Below are 25,601 nucleotides of genomic sequence, written 5' to 3' on the forward strand. Positions count from 1 at the left end.
GAGTAGGGGTGGGCGAAGAATTCCACTCTGCTTGTGGAGTTTTGCCCACTCTGCGCTGAGTTACCAAAAACTCTGTAAAGTTACGCAGAGTGGAGCTTTTTTTCTCTTGAGCGGCTCACCCCCGTTAAGTTGGTGAGTGCTCGTGAGAAAAAAATGCACGATGGACCTTCTCCTGGTGAGATTTCTCAACGCGGGCGATCGCAGCAGGTCGCGACTGCTCACATTGAGAAATCTCCCTCTCGTGTTGAGAAACTTGCCGCTTGAGTATCTGTGCATACATGAGTTCATGAAAGCTGTGAACTATTGCTTTATACTAGCCTAACAAGTCTACCCGGGTTTTATTGCCTCTGCCCACGTGATGTATTTCAGCATTTTTCTGATGTGTTGTCATTTGGATTTTTTTTTCTCAACGTAATTCAGATATGTGAGACTAATCGATAGATACCTGCAGACGGTTTCATAAATCTACAAGATCCAACTAACTGGCTCTACTGTGCACTCCCAAATATTCTTTCCTGAACTCTTCCATCCTCTAAACATCCTTTATGCTGTTCATCCAACTAACCGACTCCCTTCATTCCCAAAACAATGTATTTTCCCCTCTACTATTCCAACTTTGGGTTCCGGTGTAGCATAATGCTCACCGAAAAGTGCTTCAACCCCTCATCAGGGGCCGTAATCGATAGAGAAATACATTTTCAGTATTTACATTTGGGATGGTAAATGTGAAGCAAATTGCGCCTTTGCATGATGTAAGTCATACGACATTACCACACATGTCATTAGTATACATCCTTGTACCACGGGTACTGACCTATACAACCCGTGGCAGTATATCATGGACCCTCACCATCAATTTCAGTTTTTTTTTATTGTGTTTATAATGTTTGTGTGTGTATGTATATGTATGTGTGTGTGTATGTGTGTGTGTATATGTATATATATATATATATATATATATATATAATCATCAACAGTTTCTCAGCAAATAAGGGAGCACTCGGGAAACAATAATCATCCTCAGGGCACTTTAGAAGCTTTTATAAATAACATCAGCCTGACGCGTTTCGTAAGCAAAACATTTCCTTAATCATAGACATTAGATCCTCCCATTTAGTTTTTTTCTTCTTAACCTTCATTTACCTCTTCTCTTCCCAGAAACCTAAAATCATCCTTACCTCCTTTAACCTCCACTGATCCCTAAAATCACCTGTACCTCCCTTTTACCCCTATCCACACTAAACCCTAAAATCACCTTTACCCTCATGTAATCGCCTATAACGCTAAAATTATTTAAAAAGGGAAAGGATACTTACCTGCTTGGCAAAGGTACGAATATGTTGTTTTGTGAGGAAGGCTGTTTCCCATGATATGATGGTTAAGGAGCAATAAACCGACCGCACCATGCATGCAATGCAGCATGCATGTGTACTCGTGATGCAAACTGTTCCTGGCTTTAGTGTGTTTGTGCACAGCTGTGAACTTCTAAAAGCTGCCCAGCTGATGTCTTACACTCTCACACACTGTCAATAACGGCCTGGGTTCTCCAGGGCACCCGCGTTGCTCACTGGGTATGCTTGCCTGGGAAGTGGAGGCGTTGGAAGCATGGGAAAACAGCCGCTGTTCACACAGCTGGTTCAGATTGTCAACTTTGTTTTGATCTACAGGGTAAGAATGCGCTGCGGACTCGGCCTTTGTCTTCCATTTTAAACTGAATCCGAGGGTGTCCGATGACCGCCTCTGTTGCAAGGCCGCAGCCAGAGCAAGACACAATGAACGTATCTCAAATTTCGAAGAAATATGCGTCTTTCATTGTCTGCTTCTCGTGTGTATTCCATCATTGTGCACTTACTGTCCACGACAATGTTTTTCTTGGACCGTATAATCTGATTTCAGGTTAGAATTGCTTGCTGCGGTATCCAACTTGGTTCCTTCAAAAGGAAGGTGAAAGGCAGTGCCCAGTCAGCAGAACTTGCTCGGTTCTGCTCCTCTGACCACAGCCAGCAGAACTTTTTAATTTTTTTTATTTATACAAACTAGATGTGCTCCTGTACCAACTGCTGCACAATGTGGTTGGTCGCAGTGCCTAAAAGTCAATCCAACCTCCAATACTGTTTGAAAATAAGTGGAACTAATGCGAATGGACGCAGACTGTGTGCTTTTAGCAGAACTCCGACTTCAAAAAAAAAAACCTTGTAGAGCCCATTGGCACTATTATAACTTTTTGTTAGTATGTACAACCCGAGTGTCATACATGCGTGATGGTAATGGATGGGCATTTTAGTGTCAAATGCCACAAAAATGTGTTTCCAAGGGTCCTACTGTCTTCTGGGCAGAGGTTGTCTGGGCCTTGGTCCTGGCCTACTGCTAACAATTTTACTGCCTCCTTTCAGAAACATTAGCATCCATCTGCAGTCGTTACCACGCGGTCTTACCTAAATTAACTTAAAATCACTTCATACTTGGATAAATAAATTTGGCACAGATTTTTTTTTCAATCCTGAAAAGCATTGCTCCACTCATCCAATGTATCTTCCAATGCACAACTCGGGTCCTTTTTTTTTTTTTTTTTTTTTTTTTTTTTTTTACTACTTCCTCTAAACTGGGAACGAGCCTTGGCTACATCTGCTGATAATTTCCACTGCTCCATTCAAATCTAGAACACTCATCAAGGGTTCTACTTAAGAACAAATAGGCTGTCTGTAGGTGGGCGCCCACTGCTTCGTATTTTATTTTTAGGTTTTGCCTGAAAAGTGCTACACTGTCAACAAAAAAAAGCTACCAATGGGCTTAGGCCCTGCCCTTTACTTGCCATTGGCTGGCTTCCACGTAAATTTGTTTCCTTGCTTTCTACTGGTCACTGACTTCTTCTCACCACTGACTTCCTGCTGGGTTTTTAAGTGTTTGTCCCTCCCATGGAGCATAGGCCAAGTATAGTTTCTGTCTGTGGCCAGTGTCCTTTTACTGGCCGCACGCTCCTGCAGGTGCTTTTAAAAACAAGATTTCTACATGCACTGTATACATGTGAATATGCCTCCGGTCTCTTCCTCCTCCCACCATCAATGCTCTTCCTCCCCTCTCTCTCACAGTTGTTGCTGTTTCCTCCCTCTTTCCTCACACCTCCCTCATGTTGCTTGCCCTGCCACACTCTCCATTCCCTCCATTGTGCTGCTATTCCCTCCTTTCTACCTCACACATCCCTCGTGGTGTTTGCCCCCTCTGCACTCCCTTTGCTCTCCATTGTGTTTCTGCTGCCTACCCCACACCTCCCTCGTGTTGCTTGCCCCCACGTCTCCTCATGTCTGTTTTGCTAACCCCTCCACAGTTCCTTATGCCCCCCTCCAGCCCTCCTGATCCCCCACAAAAACATTAAACAAAACCATATTGCTCTTGCGGATGCAAGGGCTCTTTGGCTTTGTGTAATTTTTTTAGGCCTATTGCACAGCATCGCAGGCTGCTGTGCAACATGGCTTCAAATGGGGGGGGGGGAATCAATGGGCGCATCAGATTGCTTAAAGAAAAAAATCTTTTACTTTAAGCCATGGGGTACTGCAGCCCACACTGTTGTGCATCATGTCTACAAGACATTGACAATAGATCATGCATAGGTTAAAACTAGTGACTTTGCCAATGCTTGTTGGACATACTGTTTGTCTTCTTGGTTGGACCTCTTCGTATTTCAATATTGGCCTCATTTACCTAGATAACCAGCTAGCCCAAAGTTTCTTGTGCACCAGTTACACTCCCTTTTCACACTACTCCCCAGCCCATATGTTACTACTTTGTTGTTTTTCTCATGTAGGTTGTTCTTTGAGCTTTTCTTATATAGGTTGTTCTTTGAGCTATCAACTCATGCTGGCCAGAGGAAGCCTCCAGAGCTCACCACCTCCAAAGCCTGTCACACTGACGGCCCCCTAAATCGTGACCCACAAATAATTGCCTCCTCTAACTTGGGGACAGAGTCCTCCCTCACAACCCACACATTGTGCTGTGATTGCACCAAATTGCCCCCTGATCATCCACATTAGTAGATGGAGGATCTGAAAAACTGTGATAACCAGTGACTGTGAACTAGTAACTAAAAACATCCTTAATAGTGTGACTGCCTTTGGTTGGAGATTATCGCTTGACTTGTAGATCCAAAGGTCTGTAGTGTTCAGTTCTTATCCATGCTGTAGATAATTGGGCACACTTGAAACCCTTTGAGCAGCCATTCGCAGCAGGTTTGTGGCGGCTGTTGAAACAGTATATCAAAATACAAGCATGGCCAATGACAGGCCTCATGAGACCACGGTGTGATTGTTGTTAGCCTTGATATGTGGCAGAAATTATCAAGAGATGCCTTTGGTGGGTACTTTTCCACATTTGCAGCAAGACTATCAATGGATTGAGTTTGCTGTGCCAGGCTGTTGTTTATAGAAATAGTCTTCCACCCAGAATATCACCCTGTCTCCAACAGTTCTGCAAAGGTGCCCTTCTGTATTTATTGGAGGGAATCCTTACTAAATGTGGTGGAAGAGCACCTGCTTGGGACAATCACATTCCAAAACCATTGGAGAACTGCTAGAAAATGTCTTGTTAACAAACTAAACCAAACCGAAAACCTATGAAAATTGGATTTTCTTTCTAATGGTGGTTTACTCTTTTCAGATTAGTTTTTGGGGGGTGGGGGGGGGTTATAAAGTGCATATTAGTTGATGTATTTCTTTTTCATTATGTAAGTATTGTCCAGAATAATCGTCTGTCTGCGAATTTGGTGTAGGATTGGATTTTTGACAGGTTTTCAGGATATCCACACAAGAAATGAATGCACGCTGAACGTAAATGTACTAGATAACTAGTTACTTTGAAGATGTGGCCCTCCTAGACATCGGTTGGCCATCACTGATGTAAAACAAGTTTGGCAGGCAAGAGAACTGATTCCGTGTTCTTGTGACCAAAGCACGCTGTCACATTACTGTTAAAGTGTTGTCAGACAGACCCTCGTGATATGAGGCTAGCTGCGAGCTGTGTATGAGTTAAGCAAGACCTGGCACTCTTCGTTTTTCTTCCGAATGTGTGATGACCTGTTTAGTGGATTGAAAGTAATAGTTGCTAGTTTCAAGCGCAGATCCTGGATCACAATTCCTCTGTTGTTCATATTTTCTACACTTATTTAAAGGCTTTTGTGTAGAATGCAGGAAAGCAAGCCTTGGTAGAAACCCCAGTGACAGTAAACGCGCAAGCGTGGCTCCTTATCTGCAGCGGCTGAAAGTTAATATGAGCCATGAGCAGCTACTGTGCTGAGTTAGTGCACAGCAATGATGGGCCTCGCCACAAGTCGGTCTTTTCTGCGCTGTTATTTCTCCCACAATCACAGGGGCTGCAAGTAGGTCCTTTAATCCACACGCACCTGCGCGGAGTGAGCTAGTAACTCTGAGACAATTTGGGGGAAGCACGGCTCCTTCAAGAACGCCAAATCATTTTTGGAAGAAGTAAAAAATGAGACCAGGGTGATCTTTAATTGAGATTTTATAAACAAATTGGGATAAATCATTGCATTGTATAAATCGCCGAGAGGGGTACATGACGAAACGTTAAATTATCCCTTCAAAGTCAGCAAAGCATTTAGGTGAGACTGCGACACTCGGTCTTCAGGGTGTACAAGTGATGGGACTGCAGTTAATCGCCATTCCCGCCACCAATGCAGGCAAACCTCCCTGCCTCTTCCAATCGCCCTTTAACTCTCACCTCCTCTGGCCCTACTACCCCGCTCTCGCTCCATGCAGTCCTTTCGACCTCTCGGGTCGACCTAACTTCCCTTAAACCTCATAACATCCCTGAAAATCCTCCGGGAAAGAACGGCAGTAGAACCTTACCCCCCCGCCCCCCCCCCCCCTCATGCTGTACTCCTTTGCCTCACCCCCCACTAGCATCCCGCCAATCCAGCGGCAGTTCATGTACTGTACGACTATACGTGCCCCAAAGGCCTGATTGCCCCAATCCCCCATTAAGAAAATGCAAGTTTACCTGATGACTCCAGTCCTGGGCTTCTCTTTTAAACCTCATTGTTTTCAGTGGTCTCTATGAAAACACCCCCAGAACGCATTTGATTGTTAGTTGAAAACCAAGGAATGGATTACAGTGTCATTTATGCCCTGGAGTCCTCTGTTGATTCATTTTGAAATGGGCAATTTGGGTAGGGTTACTTAACCCTACCGAATTTTGCCCATTTCAAAATGAGCTATCGAACCCAGTTTAATGATGTATTTCTAGAATAGAAGCACTTGTCATCTCGCCAGGGTAAGCCTTCTGGTGACAGAAGTGGGTTTTCTAAGTCTGTGTTTTGTGGCTCTCCCCTTTGCCTGCAGCCTCCATCGATGGGTGTGCAGGTGGCCTTCTCGGTACACACAGTGTGCTTTGAGGCCGACAGCGTTGTTTGTTTTTGCTGCCCGTGTCTGTTTGCATCACCCTCAAGGTGCTGGGAGTCAAAGCGGATTTCTCTGCTCTTCTGAGACCGCCATTGTAACGAAATCTATTTGTTGTTAGGTTAGGGATTATTTAGGGGGCGAGGACACACATGCAGCCTTTGTGTGTAATCTGAACAAACAAGAGCACTTACACACTCTGCCGGTTTCTACTTTCCAACAGTAATGAATTCAAATGCGTGTCCTTATTATTATCCCTGAGCCACCTCCATGTCATTACCACAGTATTATTTTGTCAATTCTTCATTCGTGTGATTGTGCTTGCATGTTGCCTGCTCTTCCTCTGTCTTTGGTTTAAGTGGCAACTTTTTGCTCTTAGAAGCCTTTGCGAGTGTCTGAACTTCCGGGCATGTGTGGGACCTCCCAAGTTCTAAGCATCCATAAAATGTAGACATGCGAGCGCACATGTAAACAACGTAGCTTTCCTTTTGCATGGGTGTTGTAGTTATTTTCTACCATGCTGATTGATCTATTTTCTGTGTGGCTTTGCTGGCTTTGTTGTTGTTTTGGTTGTTTTTATTTTTATTTCTATGTCGTGATTTTATCTTTTGTCTATTCCTGGACTTTGTCATTTTTTTCCATTTAATAAAGTAGAGTGTAAATATATTTTTTTAATAGGTTTTATTGGTAGGACATCCAAACACAGGCAGTGATCAAGAATGTGCTGGAGTTTGAATATGCATAATTCTGCTGCAGAAGGCCTTAGAAACTACTCTGCTTGCTGCGGAAGATCGTACCCATGCTCCCTGTACAGGCTAGACCAGAGGTAGTGCGGAGCATAATTTTAAGTAGGCTTGACTACTGTAACGCGCTACTTCTGGGGGCGCCTGCTACTTTGGTATGAAAATTGCAGCGCGTACAGAATTTCGCCGCCAAACTAGCACTTTCGCGCCAACGCTTGGACTCTTCTGCCACGGCACTTAGGGACCTTCACTGGCTGCCAGTCCCTCAGAGGATTGACTTTAAAGCTTTGTGTTTGGTATTTAGGTCTCTTCACGGACAAGGTCCGTCCCCTCTGCAGGATCTATACTCTTGGTACACCCCGTCCAGATCACTCCGGTCGGCCTCGGCCTACTTGGTAGTAGTGCCCAAGATTTTGAGGTCCCGGATGGGTGGTCGATCTTTTAGGTTCACCGCAGCAAGACTGTGGAATTCCCTTCCGCTAAGTCTGAGGGGTTTGGAAGACTTCCCTTCCTTTAAGAAAGCCTTAAAAACACACTTGTTCCCTAGAATAATGTAAATGGTTCAGTTGCCGGAAACATCATGTATGTGTCATAACAGTCTAAGCGCCAGGATGCCCGTCGGGTGACAGTTTTTTGCGCTATACAAGTATGCCAATACATACATACATACAAAAGGGGGTTCGCTTAATTAAAAGGAACCACTTTCAAGTAAAGCCACTCTAACTGAGCACCACTTGTGTAGGAATATATTCAAATCTGTATCACACAGTTGTGATACGACGATATGTATTTAGGCATAAAAATGTTTCTTTGTTTGCGAACAACTCAATCTGATTCAGAAAGAGTCCCAGTCAGCCTGAAGCTTGCCATCACCCCACTACATGATTAGCCCAGCAAAGACCCGGATATTAAGGGAAAGGTAAAACCAGTCGTTGGACTTCTAAGTCCAGCTCGTGAATTAAAATGGTTTGTGATCTTGCTACCCTCCTCCCATCTTGAATGCAGCGGTATCCTGCTTCTGCTCTTGTTGCACCATGGAAACCAACAATCTGGATTGTGTGTTAGTGCTTCTCGCAGCCAGAGGCTGTGCTCCCACCTGCAAATGCATCCTGCTTGACTGTACATGGCCCACCGAAGAGTATACCAAGTGAAGTTGGAATACTAAACTGAAGTAGGTTGCATCCTTTCCTGAAGTGGCTGCCTTCTCATCGTCTAATGCTAGTATCAGTTGAGCTACCCAAGTATCACTGATCTTCCCCCGCCCACTGCTTCAGCAAATACTTGAAAAGTTATTTTGTGCATTCTGGTGGCTCCTGTTAAACCCACACCACAGGTAAGTCTATGGGACCTCCCCAGTGATCGTGTGTTGCCTTTTGCACATCCAGGAGGAGATTAGGATTATCAGGTTCTGTAGACTCAGGACATCTTATGCTGATGTAGCTGCCTGCACTTGCTGGTCCCCCAGCACCGGGCTGACAAACTGGCTCTTACCTTTGATGTTGATGGGGGGTCTTAGTGCCACAAGTTAGCACTGAGGGCACTAAAGAGCTCTTCTTTGCATTGCAAGCATCATGTAGGGTCCTATCTCTATCATTGGTTACCACAGGATGTTGCTCATCCCAGCTTGTTATATCCTGTGTTGGCTAATGCGATGGACTGTTGACGGGATTCTTGGTCGAAACACTTGTCCTGCTGTAGTGTGTGCATGATAAACAAGCGTTCTGCATCCTGTTCAACTGAAAGGGGCAGTTAACATTTTAGGAAGAGCACTGTACAAGCACCTGCTCTCCACGGGCCCCTAAACTACGTTGTAGGGTGCTCTCACCATCTTCCACGCTCACCCCCCCTCCTACTTTCCACATACTGGGGTAATACAGTAAGTGAAATGTTAGACGTTGTAAGGTAAGAAATTCCATATGCGCCAATCTATAGGCGTTTCTTTTGAGAAGGGATTCATATCATATTGATCAGTTACTTGCCTGTATCAGTTGAACGTTGAATCCCAGCTACTCCTGTTAGGTACCAGCCTTGGCCCTCTGATTACTATTCAAAGCCCATGGTTCGAACCAGTGCTTTATGTTTGTTTAGGTCCTCGCAGAGTGTGGGGTCTCGCTCGAGCTCCCATCCTGCACAGAGGTCAGCTGAGGTTTTGACAGTGTCTGTTTACGACTGACCTCAAGAGCACAGGTACAGTCTTGCTTGGAAACTGCAAATACCTGGTCAGCAGTTGGAAACCTCTGTTCAGCACAAGGACCCAGTCAGTAAAGCAGACAGCGCATTTCTTCAACTGTCCTCACTTTGCTGGGAAACTGCTTGTGGGATTTATTTTTCTATTACTTTTTTTTAATCATAATCATGGAGCAGTCAAATGTTTCCTAGTAGCCGCAGCTAGTGGGTGGATTTGGGACAAGTTGTTTACGAATAGGTCCAGAATTGAGAACTGATATGTGTAAAGGATTGCACATCTGACCTTGTAGCCAAGAGGGTTACAGAAGCGTTGTAATCCTTTCTAGATTGTCTCATATGATCTTTTATTTCTAGTTGTTGTTTCCCTGTTGATTAACAAGTGTGGCTCGCGGTTTCTGCGCCCTTCATTGCTGAAGAGGCTGAAAGCTGAAAAGAAACGATTTCTAAACTGGTCCTTTCTTTATTTCCTATCCTTTGTGCTTCCATAAGTAACTTTGCGTTTTCTTTTGAAGCATGTTGTATGGCCAGTGGGAGTGGGGGCGGCACGACTACCGCTCCGTCAGCGTGCAAAGAAATAATACACCACAAGTTCACATGGTAAATGTGTGAGACTCCACTCCCTGGCCAGGCGAGTTTTCCACAATAGGTTATCATGCTGGACATGAGCCTGGCAGCGACATGCCTGGCTTATAGTGTTTCCGGGTATTCAGTGCCTACCTGGGCTACACTGGCGGGGGAAGGAAGACACACTGAGAATAAGTTAAATATTCACATAAATGAATAGACTAGACATACCTAATACCAGGACCAGCACAAACATGTTCCTAGAACAAGGAGTCTCAATGAAAACTGAGAGCTGGTGATGATGGAGATTAGACGTTACAATGGTGTATTTTTTTCATGGATACGTTGATGACTGATGAGGGTTGATTGCATCAAGCCCGACGTTGATGTAATCTACTGTTTTCTATCTATGTATAGGTCTGTTATTGTTCGCCACCGTCAATGCTGTTTTCATATTTGGGTCAAGCTATGTCCACCCCTGTGTACTACGCACCAACATTCTTATAAACCAGCTGCTCGAGGTGGCACCCTCCTGTTCATCCAAAAAAAAAAACTCTGACCTAATACTTGATGGTCACTGCTCAGTTGTATCCGTGCAAAGGCCCTTCGCTTGACCAGCTATTGTCTCTTAATCCACCCATACATCCTTCCATGTCCTTTTTTGAATTCCCGAACTTGCCTTTAGTTCTGCATTATATGTCTCCTATCGATTTGTTTGCATCACATTGGTTAGTTTCTTAAGGCCATGGTAGTTTCCTGTATTCTGTTGCTCCCAGCCAATTCCTTTTGCCTCTTCCTTTTTTTTGCTTCACCAATCACATCACACATTTCTACACCTCAAACGTTGCCACCTCTTCTCCAGTCCTGCTTCTTTTCCAGGTTAAACTGATTCACTTTCAGCACTTTAAATGGAAATATAGAATCCTGAGTACCTCTTTGCCCTTGACGTGCTGATACTCACCAATTAAATGTATTGCAATAGTGCTAAGAAGTGCAGGCCCTCCGCCTTTCAAGTTAAAGAAGCGCAGGTCCACAGTACCGGACAGTACCTGTCAATTTAAAGCACTGGTCACTCCAATACCTTCAGTAGAGAAAACACAGGATTACACCTTCTAAAACGCACTGGTTTGTCTGACGAAATCCCAGGGCTTGAATCAACCTGTGCTGGTGACATCTCTTCAGCCAGTCATAATGTTGGTGAATTTGACTTTTGTCTGCCATTACCATATTGCATATCATGTGTCCGGAATGCAGTTCCTCTTTTAGACAATTAGAATGGCAAATGTGAGAAGCAATTGAATTGCATCTCTTCCTCTCTATTTTTGAATTATATTGTTTTATGTTAAATGAATTGAGGTCCGGTGTTTCACATGTATTTGTTTTCGTTGCCCACTTCATTGTTACTTAAGTCTTGTGTACGTTTTTCTGAGCGGACGTGCTACTACGGTCTAATGGCTATTTCCCAGATACTACACGTTTGCTGTTAACTTCGGAGCGTTGAGCCTGCAGCCAACAAAGCCCTATCACTAATATCAGCTGATGTCGAGCAGCAGTGACACTGACCGTGCTCGTGGCAGCTGCATATGGGCGACCGTCATGTACAGTCATGAGAAGGGAGGAGTTTTGATGTTGTGCAGCGGTGACGTTCAGACTCTTGGCAGCTACATGAGAGCGGCCATGTTTTGGAGTCCTGCAAAGCAAGGTGCCTCTGAGGCCTACTGACTTCAAGCAGCAGTGACGTTGTTATTTAGACTAGTAGCAGCTGCATGAGAGCGGTCATGTTTTGGGGTGAATGTAAGACATTGTTCTACATTCTGTCCATCAACTGTGGTTTTTGCATGTTTTGGAGTCAGGCATAGGATCCTCTGACACCTACTGACGTCAAGTAGCAGCGACGTTGTTGTTCAGACTAGTAGCAGCTGCATGAGAGCGGTCATGTTTTGGGGTGAATGTAAGACATTGTTCTACATTCTGTCCATCAACTGGTTTTTGCATGTTTTGGAGTCAGGCATAGGATCCTCTGACACCTACTGACGTCAAGTAGCAGCGACGTTGTTGTTCAGACTCGTGGCAGCTGCATGAGAGCGGCCATGTTTTGAAGTCAGGCATAAGATCCTCTGACACCTACTGACGTCAAGTAGCAGTGACGTTGTTGTTCTGACTCATGGCAGCTGCATGAGAGCGGCCATGTTGTGGGGTCAGGCATAGGATACTCTTGACACCTACTGACGTCAAGTAGCAGTGACGTTGTTGTCCAGACTCATGGTACCTGCATGAGGGCGGCCATGTTTTGGACTCTGGAGAAGCGAGGAAGGAGCCTCTGAGCCTGCCGATATGTGGCACCAGTGAAGGTGTCCGCAGCTGTTTGAAGGCGCCTATCTCGAGGAGTCTGGAGAAGCAAGGCGCCTCGCAACTCTGGCTGCTTACGAGTCCATGACCACATGTGGTGGAAGCTCAGACGAGGATCCATCTGCTAGGCGCGACAACTGTCACTCTCCTCAGCGCCTCTTTAGAGCGGAGCCAGGATGCCTGTCTCTGTATACCTTGCACTATACAAAGGTTTCATCTTTTGTCTGTCGGCTGTAAAAGTTGTGAGGCTTGAAGGTCTGGCAGTAATTGATGGTTTTCGAGGAATTCAAATAAATGTTAACTTGCACCACGCACTTTTGGGTGAGTAAAGTCACCGAAGTGAAGCTCATGGGGGCGATAAGGCCGGGCTGCTCGGGTTTGTAGCGCAGCCCGCTTGTAATAAAGCGGTGAGGTGTTTTTCGCCTGTTCATTGGTCTGCGTCGGTGGGGCCAGTCGTCCTATGCGAGTTATTGCAGTTAACCTATTTTTAGTCTTGTTGTTCAAAGTATTGTGTGCAGATCGGTTTTGTAAGGAAATGTGCCGACTGAATGCAGGAGACCAGGGTTTTCCCTCTGAGATGATGCCGGTAACTTGCAGGCCAGGTGGTAGTTAATAGGCAGGGTTGGCTTCGCTTCTTATCCTGCGAAAGATGCTGCAATCAAAACCATTGGCTTGGAGGGCCTGCCTGTCATTAAAGCGCATGAATCCTCGGGAGTTTGATTGTTTATTTTTATGTGGGTTTTTATTCGTTTAATAATTTTATGCAGTTGGCGATACCTGGCGTTCAGTGTACTGTACACAGTATAGTTAGACCATTTTATCCGTTCAGTTCCACTCCCGCGTGTGTCCTGGATATAGAAATCCTAGTATAAATTATGAACTATTTGTTGATGATCATGTTCATTAGCACTTGTATAGCGCACAATAGTTCCCGTCCCTGCTCCATCCAGTATGAGCCCCTTCCTGTAGCCGGCTCCCCGGCGCTCTGCATATCCTCCCCTTTCATGCATCCATGTTTGAAAGGCTCTTTTCCTGCTTGCTTTTTTACTTGCTGAAGGTAGCGTTAACATCCCAGGAAATGCAGCAATGCAGCTTAATTGTTCCCAGTGATATGGACAAAGAACCCGTTTTAAACTTAATTTAGAGGCCTGGCCTTGTGAAGCAGACAGACAGCGCCGTTTTCCATAAAACATCACGTTTCCATCTTGCACCGTTGGCCTGCTGTTTGTTTAAAGGTCCTCCCTATGAGCCCATCGGCGAAATGCTGTTTACTCTACATTTTTAAAATCGCCATACTCTCTTTATTGCCGTTACATCAACGAGGTGTCGCGATATTTAGAAGCACTTCGATTTTGGGGCTGCCTGGCTGCCAGCCGCTGGGGCTCAGGGCTGGCTGGAGCCAGCCAGAATGTGCTAGTGTTTTGTAAACAATAGTGCGTAGTTACACAACATTTCACACCTGGCCATGCATAGTCCTGGCCTCACTTCAGACTGCCCTGGCAGAGACTAAACATTTGTCACGCTAACTAACCTCCTTTAAACGGGCTCCCGCATTGGTTCTGCCAAAGAAAGAGGCAGTTAAAGTGAAAACCTTACCGGGTTACCCCCCCCTTACTACCTACATTTGTTCTTTCGTACATCGGTGCTCTTTTCAAATGGTCATGTTCGTATCACATAGAGATCTGGTTCATAATGAGAACTGTAAATGTAAAAACACTTTGCCTAAACTAATATGTCTATTGGAAGACCGGGCTAATAAGTGGTTGCTTGTACTTTGGCGACTGTACCATTAGATCAGCCACCACCACTCCAGCCTCTACAGGAGAAGCAAAGATAAACATATGTGAGAGGCCTCCCAGGGAGAGAAATTGTAAAACTCGTTGCCCTCCCTTCAGTTGAACATGGTCCAGGATTTCATTATGTGTGTGTGATCGTTCAGAAAAGCAGAATGCGCAGCCCCAGCACACCAGTATGTGGTTGCGTAGTCTAGTCATGGCATGGCGCAATTATTCTAAACTAGTCGTGGTCTAAGATGGGCGTGCTCAGTAGGAAGTGATGTCTTAAGTCTATGGTGAGTGATGTGAAGTGAACAGAGGGGCAATAGTGGCGATATTGTTGTGAGAGCTGTGGGGGTGTATTCCAGTCGCGCACCTGGTAGGTTTGTTCCAGTAATTTGAAAGTCAGTAGTTGCAAGTTTAACATGCTAACATATGCAGACACTTCATTGACGCATTAGGTTTGGTAAATGTAAGATTCCAACATATGTGTTGATAGCTCCCTCGTAGAAGAGTTCTTTGTAATGAAAGTATGAGGGAGGCAAATTAATTCGCTGATTACACAATAGTCGGAGGTGTTGAGATGAGTGAAATATCTAAAAAAAAAATATATATTTGCATAATTGGTTAAAATTATTACAAAATTCGCATAATAAAATAACGATACAAAATTGATTAAAAATACTAGGGTTATAAGCTCTCTGCGGCTGTTAAAATTAGGGTCAAAACGTGAAAGTTCATGGTGTTAAAAAGTTCCTGATAGCCCACCAACCTAGTGATTCCCACTTTCAATTTGTCCAAGGCGATTTATTACTTCTGCCAAAAATTTGACTCCGCGGCATGCCAAGATTATGGAGGAGCCTCCAAGCCAGCTTGTAACGGCATGTCTACAAGAGCGTATGTTTAGCGCGTTAAAAATAGGTTTCAATAACAGTCGTTTTTGAGTGAAATAACTCACTGGGCTCAGGCAAGAGGTGATTGACAAAGCCTCAAGCCAATGGCTAAAATCGAATGGTCTAAAAAGCCAGTAGTTGAAATGGGTAGACCCAAACTATATATAATAAATACATATATAGGTTTTCTTGACAACTGCACCAGTCCTACCCCAATTTAAAGAGTTATCTTCTGTCTGAACTGCCTATTCTGCTGAGCACTCAAGAAAGGCGTATGTTGTACTTGAGCATTGACTAACACATGGACTCGTAGTTCGTGATTTTGCCCAAATTCAGAAAACGATTCCTTTAAGGCCAGTTGGTAGGTTGAGAGATCAGGAACTAAGATTATATATATATATATATGGTAGTTTTTGCTTTGATACCCCTTGGATTGATGGAATAAAAGAAATTCCTTATACTACATTGAGTTAACAATTCCGTTTCTTTGCGACTCCACACCTCCCCGTGATCGGGGAAGCTTGTTTGAAAAAAAAAATGATATATATATATATATAATACAATGGTTTTTGCGTTAAGTTTATTTACTTTTATAATTATTCCTGTTCACTTTAGAAATCTTTTTCAAAGCACTAGGCTCAAAGGGTTATGAATTCCCTCTCTCGTGTGATTGAACGTTCATTAAAATTTGGAGGAAATGGAATTCAGCAAGAATGTTTGTTTTGATATTTTTGTGATACAATTAAAATGTTAAAGCATTCTGGGTGCGCATGAGGCAAAAAGCATAGATATTTGCCATCAAGCCAAATGTATTTAATAAATGCATGTATTGATAGCAAGTAGTAGATTATTGTGAATGCCAGCAACCCATTTTATTCTTGAATATATAAAGCAGACTTAAACTTCACTTATAATCATTCAGCATGGTCTTTACTCTTTGTACATAGGTAATACCTTCTAAGGAAGCAGTGTTGTAGCCACCACTTGATGCCATTACAAAGTGTTTCACAGCATGTGCGTTAGTGTAATTGGTGGGTAAATCAATTCACTGTGTATCACTTCCAAGATTGCACTTTGAGCATTCATCCGCCCTTTGAGTAAACTCCAGCGAATCTTTTAAAGTTTCTGGCCAATACCATGGCTTGATCTCATGGAATATCTTTCAACAGTACTCCGTTCCGCCTTCAAGCACCACCGGAGAAAGCCTCATTTTTCTGGGAAGAAATGTATTTCTTGGTATTGGACCAGCCACAGGAACTAAGGCTAGCTTACAAGCAGGGCAAAATAAGCATGTGTGGATTCTCCTGTAGTATCTGACCTGCTGTTTTGCTTGTCTCTTGTGCATTATGGTGGTGTTCAGTTTCACATTTCAGGAAGGTTTGCACTGTAATTATGACCAAGAAGTGACTGAATAGACATGTTGGGTAATGTGCCGGGACCCTGACAGTAGGGATAAGCTAGATTTAAGATGCGTATCTATAAAAAAAAGTGTTGAAGTTGCTGCTTTGTTATTGGCTAGTTGGGTTCTATTGTATCAGCCACTTCAGTTTTTGAATTTGTTGCCAATGATGTGGGCTTATGAAAAATGTTCAGGGGATTACAGCCCACCCATTGCTCACCATTGGTTGGCTTTATTGTCACTCATTTGCTTCCTTATTCAGTAGCTTTCCTTGTTCCGGTTTGGCCGTCCCCTGGATAATTTTCTTCCTCTGCTCACTTTTTTAGGATTTTTTTTTCTTTTTACTTAAGCAAGCACTCCATTTTCAACTCTCTCCCTTGTGTGCTTTTCTCATCTGCCCAAAAATCTGCTCTCCATGTTGCTCTCTCCCTCGTTTTGCAAGCTCTTTTACATGCTTCTCCCCGTCAAACTCAATATCTCAACTGTGCTCAGTGTTGCTTTCTCGCTCATGTGCTTCTCCCCCATCCTCTGTGTTAAACGTCATCACACATGCGTGTCTACAAAATGACACTGCTACTACAGTTGTCATTGCGTCTTTTATTTTCTGCCGTTCCACAGTATCTTGTCAGAGCGGTACAGCTTCGCACAAAGGCATTGGCAAAACCAGTAGGTTCCAACACTAAGACCTATTGGTTGAACACATGCTTGTTTCCTTTTTAGGTTTCGCTGGAGGGCGGAGCTCTTAGCTCCGCCTCCAGAGAAATCTCTTGATTTCCAGTAAGGAGAATGGAATACGCCCCCCTGTCCCATTGGCTAGCTCCATAAATGGAGGCTAGCCATTGGAACAGAGATCTGTCCGTCAAGGCCGGACCAGATTCGGGGGCGTTCCCGAGATTTTTTCCCAGGGCGGAGTTACGTTTTTTCCCGTTCCCTCCCCTTTCACTGAAAGTCTGTCCATTCCTGCCCCCTCCGTGTGCCTTTCCGCCCCCCCCTCGCTGTCCTGTGCACGTTTCCCGCCGTCCGTGTCCTCTCCCGCCCCCTCCCGCCGTCCGTGATTCAGATTTGCTGTCCATTCCCGCCTCCTCCCGCCGTCCGTGATTCAGATTTGCTGTCCATTCCCGCCTCCTCCCGCCCCCTCCCGCCGTCCGTGTCCACTCCCGCCCCCTCCCGCCGTCCGTGATTCAGATTTGCTGTCCATTCCCGCCTCCTCCCGCCGTCCGTGATTCAGATTTGCTGTCCATTCCCGCCTCCTCCCGCCCCCTCCCGCCGTCCGTGTCCACTCCCGCCCCCTCCCGCCGTCCGTGTCCACTCCCGCCCCCTCCCGCCGTCCGTGTCCTCTCCCGCCCTGCAGAAGACACGCAGACATGTTGCTACAAACGATCGGTCTGCCTTTCACAAATGTGCTGCCCTGGGGCAATCGTGATGCACAGCTGTGCTGGAGGCTGCGTAATCACTGTAATACGAAACACTGATTGGTCTGCGCCCAGCACCCGCATTTAACGGTAAGTTGTGACAAAGACCATGGCAGTGCACCCTATCTATAATATAGGCCCATGAAGTTAATCATTTTAGAAATGCTTGGGCAATGAGCGAGTGAACTCCTCATCGCATGCACCCCTACGTAAATGAGATGGACAGACGAGTAGGTCTCGTGTGCCTGTGGCGTCCATGGTACAGCTTGTCCAGGGCCACTGAGATTTAAAAATTCAGTTTCGCCCGCGTTTTTCACATTATTACGGAACGGCTGTTTTTGCCACATGAGCCACCCTCTACTACTTAATTTTGCACATTAACAAAATGTTTCTTGCTCAAACGGATCAAAATGGACTCCTCAAAAAAACAAAAACACACAGGATGCCGCACAGTGTGCAAATTCTAACTAGTCACCTTACAGTTGCTAATTGCTGTTGTAATCAGTTGCTATACTAGAACTAATGAGGTGCAATCTTTGAGCAGACAATATTAATGTGAGCTAAAAGGACAAAAAAGCTAAATAATACTGCACACATTGTGCTGCATTATGCCTCATAATTTAGTCAACCATGTTAATTTGGTCCTGTACTACCATATAATTCCGGTGACACTGCCTATGTGCGAATTCTGAAAGTACAAATACACCATCATTGTTTGTACACGTAGGATTCTCACGCATACAGTCATGCCAGTATGATATGGTCTGGCATTTAAACAATTAATCCCATTAAATGAGGCTCTTCTTTCTATAGTCTACAGATGTAGGGCTGGGACGAGACTGTCTCACATCATATAGCAACAGTCCAAGCTATTTGCATATATCATTCAACACAGTTATTTAGACAGCCAATGACTTAGTACAATATTTCCAACCCCATCACTCCAGAAATACAGACCCAAACACTGTGCATAGGACGCCAAATAATTAAATCAGCCAGGCACGTGCTAACCCTTTCTAAATGGATTTTATTTTGGGAGGAAGGGTGACCGCCTCCCTCCAGGTCATCTTGTACTCTAGTTGGTGTCCTGGATTTACGTAGGATAGACTAATGCATCCAGCTTGTAGTCTTGTTTTGCTTCGACTGAACTAATGAGACTAACACATCTGAAATCAATTACTTGTAGCTGCAAAGTTTAGAACTGGAGACAGCGTTCAAAATGACCTAGAAAAAGGTGGTCACACTATTGGTAGGGTTTGCCACAGTTTGATCTGCAGCCTTTTAGTTGTTTTTTTTTACCGTCCAAGGACTCTAAATCTTTAGCTCGGGTCTTTGGTTCAAGATAAACTCCTCGGACCAGAATGCCTCAACACACGACTGTCCTTCTACACCCCCTCCCGCCAGCTTCGATCTTCCAACCAAGCCCTTGCCACTGTACCTCGCATCAACAAAATCACCATGGGAGGTAGATCCTTCTCCTACCTGGCAGCTAAAACCTGGAACTCACTTCCCACTTACCTTCGCCTTACCCAGAACCACCTAGCATTCAGAAAGCAACTTAAAACGTGGATATTTGACAAGTAATTCCCCACCCCTCCTTAAGCGCCTTGAGACCCTCTGGGTATGTAGTGCGCTATATAAATTATCTGACTTGACTTGACTTGACTTCTCACCTGTTGGTTTTTGCGGCTCTTACCCTCTCTTTCTGTGTAGAAGATCTTAGCAGGGCACCACATCTGCCATGATGTATCAGTGAGAGCTCTACTCTCAAAGTAGGAGCAGGTGAGGCATTTTTAAACACATCAGACAAATGGAAGGTGGCTTGCATCTATAAGCCCGGCCCCATCTGCTTCGAAGGCTTCCGCTTTACAGCAGCAACACGAGTGGAGCACCACACAGAGACACCCAACACTTGCCACACTGCAAACATGCATTTTCTACCCCTACAAAACAGACTTGGTATCCTCTCACCTGACCGGCCAGGGGGTCGCTTTAGGTTCATGAAAGTGGTATAGAGGGGCAATACAAGTGCTACTTTATTATTTATTTTTTGTTAGAGTTTTATATAGCGCAAACTAGACCCGAGACATTGGGTATCAGAGCGCTTTACATAGCACCAGTTTCGTTACAGAAGGACACATTCATTTTTGTTAGGCATGGGGAGATTAATGATTTGCCCAGAATCATGAGTAATGGTGCGGTTTCTCATGTTGTTTGAACGTCTTGCAAGTATCTAAAGCAGCTCGTGAATGGCACCGGGGTCCTTAGGAACTATCAACAAATAACAGAAAAAAATACGACCCCAGCATAGAGCAACAAGCATTTACAATGCAACGGTTTCGCCTTTGGAAAAGTTAGAGCGATTGGCAATGTAAAGGACAATGCCATTTATTTATCTGTTTTCAAAACCAACACAAATACAAATGTTGTCATTTACAATGCCAATAGCTCAAACTTTTCCAAAGGCGAAACCGTTGCATTGTAAATGCTTGTTAATTCATGTGGTTTTCTTTCATTGCCATCTTTCTTCACTCATAGTTTCATGGACTTTCGCAAATAACTTGTAATATCTTAATTGTGTCTTTTGTCATGTCTTATTTTCTTTAGTCGGGCTTTGGTCCGGCTTGGTCCCTAGAAAAAGAATTTTACTCCCCCAGAGTTATTTTTACCTTTGGAGCAAATTTCTGACTTTCCCGAGAACTCTAAGTATTCCAGAAATAGAAGCTCAAACTCTGAATAGAAATAATTATCTGAAGTGGCCAGGAACAATTTACTTTCCTTAAATTATGGTAAGTGTTCGTTCAAGCAGAGGAAGCCTCATTGAGCACCAAGTACGGGTGATATCAGATATATATTGTACACTGGAACAGTGTCTGCCCGAACAAAGACTTGTGAGACTTCTGTCTTGGGCACAGTTGTTTATAGCGCCTTTCCCTAAGCTAAGATAGCCTTGTGGGCAATTATTTAACCACTGCCAGTGATTCATAATTGTCTGTTTTGCAAGATGCTAGTTGTAGCATCAATTTATTTTCAATTGGGCTACTAAAATTATTGTTGTAATGCTTGATACCTGTAGAAAACACTTCATGTTGTGGTGTATGTGTTGCCCGCTCCCACATGGGATAGGCAATGTACTGCCCTGTATTGTTTACTATAATTCGGGAAATACTCGTATTGCAAAAAAGGCTGTAAAGATACACAGAATCCACCTCCGTCCTATCGTGATATGGGGCCGATCAGTGACCTATCACAGGAAGTCGTCCCAACGCTGTGTTTACCTGACCTTAACGGGACTCTAAGGTGAAACATATTTTCGTTTGTTAATTTGCAGGTGCACAGTGAGCATCAATTATATAAAAATGAACATGTTTTATTATACTTAAAAATATTAAAATGTTTTACCCGCTTAAAAATAGTCCCCTAAGAATAACCGTTATGTGTAATAAGTCATTTGCTCCCTACTTCCAAATGTAGAAACAAAAACACTCCTAATTGAAATCGTTCTCCTCTGCACTGGAGAGTATTTTTGTGACACACTTTTAATTAGCATGGCTTAAAGCCGAATAACGTGCATGCGCTATGCTTCCTGGGGCTTCCTTACACAGTGCCTGCCAAAGTCACACGGCTGAAAGCGCCCAGGGGCCAAATGTCACCAGGATTATAGCTGTCGCAGTTACCCTCCAAAGCTGTCTTCCACTCGAGTGTGAAAGGAATGGTGAACTGCAGGCCGTGCTATCTGGTCCAAGTAGGTGGTAAATTTGTCTAGTCGCTTGTGTCTAATGAAGCCTTTTTGTTCAGGCCCATTGGAGAGCATGAATGTGGTCAAGGTTGGATAAACACTGAGCATTTCTGAATGCACTCCGCTTGTTACTTCATCAGGAAAAGTGTGCAGCAGTCCAAGTAGGCTTCCCCAGCATCACTGGCGTTAAAATCAATTGACCCTTTCTGTTACTATTGTTGCTTTGTGTGTTTGAGGGAGAGGTGCTCTTTATATCCACTTTAAATATCCAATGTTTATTCCATTGCAGTGCAACGAATAGTCCGTAATTCTATATAGCACAGAAGGAATTTGAATGTAAATTAGACCAAGGAAAAAGTAATTGTAAATCATTGCAAAAATCCTGGAAGAAGTTCTGTCTCGTTGTTTATTCTGTTGGGTACTATTCAAAGTGCTTGGTTGCCTTGTTTGCTGTCGGCTTCCACTGTCGTGTAGTTGTGGTAGTAGGACATACTACTTTACTACAGCAACTCATGCAAGAAAAGCACTGGCTTTTCCCCAAATGGTGTCTGAGAGGATCTATAAGAAGCTTATGGGGGTCTGCAGGCAGCAAAAGTATTGCAGGGAATGGAGGTCATTGTGCAGGCATGATTGTTTGAGACACATTGGAGCACACCAGGTGTGGCTCCTTACCAGTGGAATATTGTACTCCATGCATAAGCAGCACCATACTATGCCAGCATGCTAATCCTCCTGCTCGTCGCCAATGGAGAATTCCTGCTTCCCATGTTTTTAAGTGGGTTATCCTAGCTCCCTGGATTTGACTATTTCCCATGTGGTGCTTTGCTTCCAATACATACCTGCATAATATTTGCCACATGTTTTTACAAATCCCATTTGTAAAAGTTTTGCCACATGAGCACTGAAGTCAGCTAAGGTCGCAACCCATCATGTTGGATCAAAGAGAGAATTTGACAAGGATGTGGATGTATGCTTATTCTCCAAAACCACACAGAATGGTATCAGAAAAGGAAATCCTGTTCATGTTCACACAACCCGAGAGAATTCAAAAGCTGAAATGCTGAATCTGCCGCATTTCAGCTGGAGGCAGATATGTTTTAGTCGGGAGAACACAACTAACAAAATAACATGTTTACAAACCCTGTGTAATCTGAATTTTGTGATATCATGGGGGGAGGTTTTGTTATTTTTGTCACCCCTTATTGAGTGTCCACTATGGTTACTGTGCATCGGTTAGCCCATATTGGCGATTACTTGTAGCGCAGTTTAGCACCCTCCAGGACCTTGCTGTAAGCAATTGCTAACAATACCCAATTTTAAATATGCTGTGCACCACCAGAAACGCTTACAGGACCAGCAGTAAACCAATGGGAAGCTGTTAGTGCAGCAATAAGGGGAGAAAGCGTTTTGGTTTTGAGACCTAGCCAAACGCACTGGAAAAGAAGCCTTCACAACAAACGGAGCCTAAATATTGTTTTTATTCTTACAAGCTGGTTATGTTGCTGCATGGCTATGAAGACACTACAGTTAGCCTTTACTCTGCACACATCTCACTGTGTGGTGCCTCTTTGTCTTTTAGAGATCGAGGCCAAGGAGGCGTGCGATTGGCTGAGGGCAGCAGGGTTTCCTCAGTATGCCCAGCTTTATGAAGGTAAGCTAGCTTTATATATGAAAACAATCATAGTGTGGAATTCGATTTTCCTTATTAAAATACAAATTTGATTGTGAGTGCTACAGTGAACTTGTGACTGCATATTGTGATCGTTGGTGTCCCCCATATGCTTTCTTAAGAACAAACAAACACCTTCGGTTATTGAATGAACAACGTCTATAGTTAGCAGGAACCTGATAAGAATGACTGACCTTTTCATTCATGTACTAGTGAAATAAAAACGATTCTATAACCTATCCACCGCCACACTGAGTGTAGTAACCACCTACCCACCAATACATGCTGCAGAGTGTAGTAACCACCTACCCACTAATCCATGCTGCACTGAGTGTAGTATCTACCTACCCACTAGCACGGAGTGTAGTATCCGCCTGCCCTTTAATCCATGCTGCATTGAGTGTAGAATCCACCTACCCACGAATCCATGCTGCACTGAGTGTAGCAGCCACCTAACCACTAATCCATGCTGCAGAGTGCAGTAGCCACCTAACCATTTATCCATGCTGCACTGAGGATAGCAGCCACCTACCTACTAATCCATGCTGCACTGAGTGTAGTATCTACCTACCCACTATTCCATGCTGCACTGAGCGTAGTATCTACCTACCCACTAATCCATGCAGCACTGAGTGTAGTATCCACCTACCCACTAATCCATGCAGCACTGAGTGTAGTATCCACCTACCCACTAATCCATGCAGCACTGAGTGTAGTATCTACCTACCCACTATTCCATGCTGCACTGAGCGTAGTATCTACCTACCCACTAATCCATGCAGCACTGAGTGTAGTATCCACCTACCCACTAATCCATGCAGCACTGAGTGTAGTATCCACCTACCCACTAATCCATGCAGCACCGAGTGTAGTATCTACCTACCCACTAATCCATGCTGCACTGAGTATAGCAGCCGCCTACCCACTAATCCATGCTGCACTGTGTAGTAGCCACCTACCCACTAATCCATGCTGCACTGAGTGTAGTAGCTTTGACTTTGTTACAAGCCAAATCAAAAATTAGGAATTGATAAAAAATTGTACATATACATATACATATTTTTGCTGCAAAACAAATATTGGCTTTTTTGTTGTGAATATTGTAATTCCAGCATTTATCGAATCATTGATGTTTCGTTTTGGTGTTTGTATTGGTATGATTGACGAATGAATGTGGATTGAATGTTCAATAGTATGCATTTTTTGTAAATAAGAAAGTTGCTGTTTTTGATATAATGTATATTATTCTTTGTTGTGTACACTAGGTTTTAATATTGGTATAATAATTTGAAAAATCATTTATTCAAATAGAAGTGGTAAATTGAAAACAAAAAAGAAATAAAAGAATTGGAATTAAAACCAATAAACATATTGTCTTAACCGTATGTTTTGACTAAATAGTTGTCGTACTCATGAACTAGCGGCATTTGCACCCATTTTTGTTCATTAGAAACTTGCGGCAAGCTGTGCCGTTGGGAGCCCAGACCCAGTGGTGGTTTTCTTGCACTGAGTGTAGTAGCCACCTACCCACTAACCCATGCTGCACTGAGAGTAGTAGCCACCTACCCACTAACCCATGCTGCACTGAGTGTAGTATCCACCTACCCACTAATCCATGCAGCACTGAGTGTAGTATCCACCTACCCACTAATCCATGCAGCACCAAGTGTAGTATCTACCTACCCACTAATCCATGCTGCACTGAGTATAGCAGCCACCTACCTACTAATCCATGCTGCTCTGACTGGATACCGTGTCCACCTGCCCACTAAATCATGCTAGACAGACTGATTGTAGTGTCCGCCGGCACACTAAACCAAGCTTTGCTCTGGTGGTAGTGGTTTGCTCTCGTAGTGTCAACCTGCTCACTAAACTATGCTGCACTGATTGAGCATAGTGCTCACCTACCTGTTAAACCATTCTGCACTAACTGGGTACCGTGTCCACCTGGTCACTAAGCCATGCAGAAGCGACTGAGTGCATTGTTCACCTGTCTGTTAAACAATGCTGCAGTGACTTTGCTTGTGTCTACCTGCGTGTTGTACTGACGGAGTATAGCATCCTCCTGCTCACTAAATTATTTTGAAGTGACTGGATGTAGTGTCCACCTGCTGATTAAACTATGCTGTAGGGACTGGGTGTAGTGACAACTTGCCCACTAAACCATGCTGAAGTGACACACTGTCCTCCTGCACAGTAAACCATGTTGCAGCGACTGGGTGTAATGTCGACCTTCTCTCTAAACCATGTTGCAGTGACCGAGTGTAGTGTCCATTTACCCGCTAAACCAGCAGCAGTAACACCTGCCCACTAAACCACGTTGGCTCTGTCTCTTTCTATCCCACCCTGAGACCGACCTTGCTGAAGCCTGCCTGCCCCAGGCAGCGTACCCATTTGCAAATTGATGAGAAATGGTGTGAACTTGTTGCATTTCTAACGAAGACTCAATTAGCTGTGTTTTCAG

The 25,601-nt window shown here is 44.2% G+C and overlaps 1 protein-coding gene across 4 annotated transcripts in view; it reads left to right on the top strand.

Annotated features, from left to right (window-relative positions):
- The window catches only part of DLC1 (DLC1 Rho GTPase activating protein), a 576,904-nt gene that overhangs the window by 498,109 nt on the left and 53,194 nt on the right, over positions 1–25,601 (top strand). For all 4 annotated transcript variants that reach the window (XM_078678149.1, XM_078678150.1, XM_078678154.1 and 1 more), the window contains exon 2: positions 23,048–23,119. In XM_078678149.1, coding sequence (XP_078534275.1) covers positions 23,048–23,119 — 72 coding nt within the window. The remainder of the gene's footprint in view (positions 1–23,047; positions 23,120–25,601) is intronic.

Source organism: Lissotriton helveticus, chromosome 2_2 (assembly GCF_964261635.1).
Source record: "Lissotriton helveticus chromosome 2_2, aLisHel1.1, whole genome shotgun sequence".
Lineage (NCBI taxonomy): Eukaryota > Metazoa > Chordata > Amphibia > Caudata > Salamandridae > Lissotriton > Lissotriton helveticus.